Raw genomic sequence first — 6,353 nt, 5'->3', positions numbered from 1 at the left:
GGGCGGGGCGTAGGGAGGGAGCCGGACAGTCCAGGGCCGAGGTTCGCCTCTGCGTCTTGGAATCCGCCTGAGGTTCGCGGAGCCCTGGGAATAAGCTGGGGCTGCCAGGGAACCCCGCCCCAGTTTGGAGTAAAAGCAGCGGCGCAAGCCCACGTCGGGCTTCGGAAGGACGGATCGCAAACCCGGAGGCCTGCCTGGAAGAGGGAGTCGCTTACCGGGCAGGTGGCGCCGTACAGAGGGGGCGACCCGAGGAACCACAGGCGGTGGTGGTAGTGGTGGTGGTGGCAGCGGGCAGGACTGCCGGTGACTAAGGGCGGTCCCGCCCATCCCCTCCGCCCTCACCTGGGGTCACGTGCGGCCCCGGGGGGCGGGGCCGGAAGCTGATTCATCTACCCCAGACAGAGCAAAGCTGGACGGTTTGCTGCCTCGGGCCGCACAGAAGCCTTCCACCGCCCCCAGTTCTGCTGGCGATCCTGGTCCAGCCCTAGCCCAGTTCTGTCTTCCCCCTGCTGGGATGCTCAGCTGTCCAGTTGTAGAGAGAGGGTTGGGTCATGGACTGAGGCCCCTCTCCCCTTCCAGCTGCTTCCACACTCTCGATGTGTGCAGAGCAGGTATAGATTGGTCCTTAGCCCTACTCTCTGCTGAGATTCCCACCTGTCATGACCTGGTGCACACCTTGTGCCTAAGCCCTGTGGCAGGGAAGGGTGGAGAGGACCCGGCTCTTGGCTAGGTGTCCCCCATCAATGGAGAATAGTTGGGTCCACATCTGAGGGCAGGGTGTCAAGTGCGAGTTGGCAAAACCCAGTAAGCCTTGCAGATAAATGGCTCCTTCCCTGAAGCTTTTAGCTCCAGGGCATCAAGGCAATCCTGCTCTGTCTTCCCAACCCACCCACCAGCTCTGGGCCAGGATGGAGCTGGTTTGAGTCCCAGTGGACCCTGGCCTTATCCAACTAAGGACCGTCTCATGGCATCCTTGTACCCCTCCAGACACATCGCCGCTATCCGTTATCCTGTGAGGCCTGCTTGCCCTGCATCTGCTGCCTCCCAGTCTAGTTTAGTATGAGGGGTCTCATCATTGACCCTCAGGTCCAAGCCCTGCACCCCTAACCTTTGGTCCCTCATCCACAGCAGGCCTTACACCATGTGAATCCTGGGTTTCCACACCTGCTTGCTTCCGCACTCTTTCCCCCTCTAGGGTACCTGAATCACCTCTCCTCCTATTCCCAAGGAGCAGAGAGAGGCAGTGGTGTGAGTCTTGGACTCCCTGCAAAACTGGTCCTCAGTTTGTGCTCTTGTTCCTACCACTGCAGAGTTCCTGGCTGCATTAAGGAGCCTGGCCCTCAGTCTTGGTCAAGTCACAAGAAGTTGTGAAAAGTGCACAGGGAGGCTTTTGATACCTTTGGCCACTTCCCCGCAGTGGTATATCATGACATAACTGTCTCAGCCAGAAAAGACGGTGCCATCCACAGAGCTGCATCAGATCTCACTAGTACCTGAGTGCGTGCGTGCGTGCGTGCGTGCGTGCGTGCGTGCGTGTGCGTGTGTGTGTGTATACCCTTGACACATATATAGATTTGTGTAACAACCATTACCATCAAGATGTGCAAGGCAGTGCACACTTGTAATCCCAGGACTTGGGATGCTGGGGCAGGAGGATTGCAAGATTACAGGCTTGAGGCTAGCCTGGAATAACAGAACTGTAGAGACCTTACTCATTAGAACTAGGCATTCAGGTTCCCACCCTAACCCTGGTTGCCATTTTCTATCTCCTGATCCTGTGAAATGACAGTGTCATTAGCAAACTTCCAGAGTGCAGCCTAGAGCTCTGGGCCATCTCTAGCCCCACCAACAATGTGAACGTCTCCCATCTGGCCAACACATGCTCGTCCATTTGCATAATCGTATAGTATTTTATTGTGGTTATTATTTATTTAGTTTGCATTGCCAGTGATGGAGCCTAGCCTTTCATGAAAGCACTCTACACCTCAGTAGTCTTTCTTTCTTTCTTTCTTTCTTTCTTTCTTTCTTTCTTCCTTTCTCTTTCTTTCTTTCTTTCTTTTTTTTTTAATTTATTTTTTATTTTTTCTGGAGCTGGGGACCGAACCCAGGGCCTTGCACTTGCTAGGCAAGCGCTTTACCACTGAGCTAAATCCCCAACCCCTCTTTCTTTCTTTCTTTCTTTCTTTCTTTCTTTCTTTCTTTCTTTCTTTTTCTTCGAGACAGGGTTTCTTTGTGTAGCCTTGGCTGTCCTGGAACTCGCTCCATAGACCAGGCTGGTCTCGAACTCACAGAGATCCAGGACAGCCAAGGCTACACAAAAAAACCCTGTCTCGAACTCACAGAGATCTGCCTGCCTCTGCCTCCAGAGTGCTGGGATTAAAGGCATGTGCCACCACCACCTGGTCTGTGAAGGATTTTGAGCTAAGTTTCCATAAGGTTTGATGGTTGAATTGTGTTAAGTTTTTGTCCTATACAGGAGGAAACAGCCTTAGAGACATTAAAAGATCACTCTACATCATACAGCAAGGGTCTGGAGAAACCGGTTTCCAACTGGAGCTGATGTGCCTGTTTTCAGTACCTACTAGCCAAACAGCATCTGAGCAGGCTCCCAGAGGTGGGCTAGGATGTGCCGGATGGAATGTAGTGAGGACTTGAACTGCCCTTTAAGGCAGTGAGTCTGGCAGCTCCCTTAGGAGAGGGTCATTCAGCTGATCAACAAACTTGGACGGTATTTGCCATATGTTGGCCATGCTAGGCATGCATGACTGAAACCCAGGATTCTCCCAGGGACCCCAGAGCTGTAGTGTGATGGGGAGCTGACAGAGTCGTGAGGTTATTGGTGCTGAGGAAGATAATGCTGCCAGGCCTGGAGGAGCCAAACATCCTTCTGTCTTAAGACCAGACGAATGAGTTTAAATTCCTGGGAGTAATGAGGGGGGAGGGGTATTCCAAGGAAAAGGAACAGCAGATGCAGAGGCTCAAAGATGCCCACAAAAGCCTGGGTGCTGCCTGCCTGCTATGGGGGCAGAGAATGAAGGTGGGCAAAGGGTCAGGGTTTGGCACAGTCTGAGCCTGGAGGCCCTCTATGAAATATGGGGCACCTCCCAGGATGGTGAGCAGGCCAGGCCAGGGCAGACTGGTAGATAGAAGGGGCAGTGATGAGGTGGCATCCTGTCACTAGGAACCAAGTTGGACTTGGCACTGGCACTGGGGAAGGAGGATGTGGGGTAGAGAGAGGTGGTCCCAGGCACAGGGATGACACCAGCCTCAAGTGTCCAGGGCAGAACTCACGTGAGGAGTCTGGGTCAGGCACAGTGACCTTGGGGGATCCCTTCACCTGGCTTTAAGAGTCCTTATGCTGGGGTGCTGTCCCTTCCTCCCAAGAGGGTTGAGTCTCCAGTGGCAGAACTGGCAGGGCTGGACCTAGGATGCAAATCTATCTCTTTAAGATTCTGACCCATGAGGTCTCAGGAGCCTGCCACAGAGTCCCAGGCTCTGTTCTGGGTCTGTGTGTCTCAGCAGTGACGTCTTCCTCAGGAGTATAACACCCCCCAGGTTAGGCAGTGGGAGAAAGTCCCTGAACTGCATGGGGCTCTTCCTGGGAACCTTTCTCCCTTCCCTTCCTCACCCCTTCCTCCCTCCTCCCTCCTCCCTCCTCCCTCCTCCCTTCTCTCACTTACTCATTTCTTCATTCAGCAAAAGTTCAGACTGTCTCCTCTGGGCCCAGCCCTGGGCTGGGCGAGGCCTGGAACTTGGGGGATGATTCAAACTGGTGTCTGCCCTTGGGGTGCTGGTGAGGAAGGTGGCATAGTAAACAAACAGCAGGAACTGATCCTGGACCTCAGGAGCTCGAGGCAGGTGGACAGGAAGGGGCAGTCAGGAGCCTCAGAGGAGGCGCAGAAGATGAACCAAGTTGGCCATGGGTGTCCATAGGACAGCAGCATCATACAAGGGAGGAGGACCGGTGTCTTCAGAGACATGGAGGCATCCGAGTGCCGGGTGTGTGCAAAAAAAAAAAAAAAAAAAAAAAAAGGACAAGCGAGTAAGATGGTCCTGGGTGCTGGGGTGCTAGACAGACGTTATGGGACCAGCCACCCAATGGGCTATGTCGTATGTGACATGCCGCTGAGTGGGCAGGAAGGCAGGGAACAGGCCTTTCTTCTCCTGCTTCTACCTCCCACCTTAAGGAAGGTGGTTGAGACTGGCGATGGGTGGGTGGGTGTAGAGGCGACAGGCACCTGCACCGCGTCACAGGTAGGGCACACCACCAGTCACCCCGGCTTTGAGCTGGGAGTCGGGAACAACCAGATGAGAGCACCTGGTGGAGGCAGCATCAGGGAAGATAACCAAGAGCCAGAGCCCCAAGGGCTAGCTCTGGGAAACGGAGGTAAGGAGCCAGAGGAGCAAGCAAGCAGCTCAGGCTAGCCTGGTGTATGTGTGTGTGTGATGCACGGGTATTATTTCTCACAGATGACGTGGGCTGTGTGGTACCATCCGAGTGTCTGCGGGCCTGTGGGGCTGAGATTGGCTGCTCCAACATTGCCTACCCAAAGCTGGTCATGGAGCTGATGCCCATAGGTGAGTCCCTATGTCATATACAGATGAAAGGCCCTGGTGAATGAGGGTTGGGATTGTGGGGACAGCTCTGGCTCCTGTATGGGTCCCTGTGCCATCCAGTTGGCCAGACAGAAACGACCATAAGTAAAAACCCAGGCTTCCCACATGTTGCTTCTTTTTTCTCTCCAGACTGCTCAGCTGGGCTCATCTTCATTTAAAGATGGGGAACTTGAGGTTGGAGAGATGGCTTAGTGGTTAAGAGTACTTGTAGCTCTAGCAGAGGACCTGGGTTTGGTTTCCAATACCCATATGGCAGCTCACTTGTAACTCCAGTTCCAGTGGATCTGAACCCCTGTACTGACCTCTGTGGGCTCCTGCATACACGTGTGATAACCATAAACTCGTGCAAGTAAATACACATACACATAAAACAAATAAATCAATCTATAAGAACAAAAAAGAAAGCCCTAGAAGGTGAGGTGACCTTGCTAAGGTCACAGGCATGTCAACTACTACAGACTTGACCATGCTTATCACCCCTGGAGAAAGGCTACCTACTGCCTTGTCTTGACCTTTTTAATAATGCCTTCTCATATGGGGAAACTGAGGCCCAGAATGACATGCAAACTGAAGTCTACTGCTTACTCCTTTGAGATGAGGAGCCCAGAACTCTCAGCACCCATATTTGCAAAAAATGAGCTCCACAAAGATACTGTTGCCAGTAAGAAGAGCTATGGTGAAGGTTTTGGCATTCCCCATGGTCCTTGTGGTAGCTTTGCTATTCTGGTATTGGGTGGCGAGTTCCCCAGCCAACGAGGTGTGCAAGCAGAAGCAATGGTCTAGGGCTGGGGGAAGTCCCACCCTAAGCAAAAAGAAGAGCCATCATCTCCTTGAGTCCCACAATCTTGACTCATCTGGAAGTCGAGGCTCTTTCCTGCCTCCTTCCTTCCCATAGGGCCAAGCCTATATACACACACCTGGGAAGAGACCTTGGCTCTGCCTCGTGCCAGCGGAGTTATTTCGAGCGTCACTTCTCTGCTTGGAGCCCGATGCCCTCGTGTGTAAATTGGGGATAATGAGTCTACCCAACCTGAGGGGTGTTGCCAGGATTAAGCCTAACGACACAAGGATACTGCCTGGCCCAGGGCCTGACCACACTGTGGCCTCCCACCTCAGGGTATGCCTCCCCTTCCATACTGAGCTAAGGACTCAGACTAGCACTGACATAGTGTAGACTTGTTGGGCCTCTAGCCTTTTCTATGCCTTGAGCTCCCTGTCTGAGAAATGGGTACAATAAGCACCAAGTCAACCACTTTCCAAGCACCAAGGAGGGGAGATAAATGTTTAAGGGAACCATGGCTTAACTCGCTTTCCTTTAGGCCCCACCCTAGTCAGCCTGAGTAGTAAACAGAGCAGGTCATGGGATGCCTGGGAGTCACACTACAGAATTGAGGTCAGGCTGTATCAACACCCCTTTCTAGGAGTGGAAGGCAGAGGCAAGGAGTCTGTCTGCTAAAGAGGGAACACCCAGGAGGTCCCCAGACTGAAGTACCACAGCCCTTTGGAGCCCCTTACTTCCAAAAGCTGCCTTGCCTGGCTAGGGACCTTGCACTCACAGGAAATAGGGTGGATTTCTCATGCCCTCACCTCCACCAGAGCCGAGAGGGGATCCACCATGCTTGCTGGAACTTGCTGTGTACAGGAAGTGATGTGGCAGGGAGTTCCAGAGAATAGGCCACTGTCTGCCCAGGTGTGACCTCCCTGCAAAGGGTCCCATGCCTGCCCCCTCCTGCCCC

At 53.4% G+C, this 6,353-nt stretch overlaps 1 protein-coding gene across 3 annotated transcripts in view; it reads left to right on the top strand.

Annotated features, from left to right (window-relative positions):
* Window positions 1–6,353, top strand: part of Slc5a10 (solute carrier family 5 member 10) — a 43,524-nt gene that overhangs the window by 33,587 nt on the left and 3,584 nt on the right. For 2 of the 3 annotated variants that reach the window (XM_059270851.1, XM_059270850.1), the window contains one exon: window positions 4,471–4,578. The exons of the other annotated variant lie outside the window; for it this stretch is intronic. In XM_059270851.1, coding sequence (XP_059126834.1) covers window positions 4,471–4,578 — 108 coding nt within the window. The remainder of the gene's footprint in view (window positions 1–4,470; window positions 4,579–6,353) is intronic. 3 annotated transcript variants of the gene reach the window in all.

This window comes from Peromyscus eremicus, chromosome 8a (assembly GCF_949786415.1).
Source record: "Peromyscus eremicus chromosome 8a, PerEre_H2_v1, whole genome shotgun sequence".
NCBI lineage: Eukaryota > Metazoa > Chordata > Mammalia > Rodentia > Cricetidae > Peromyscus > Peromyscus eremicus.
Note: the sequence above shows the minus strand (reverse complement) of the source record. Positions and strands in the feature narration are given on the sequence as shown.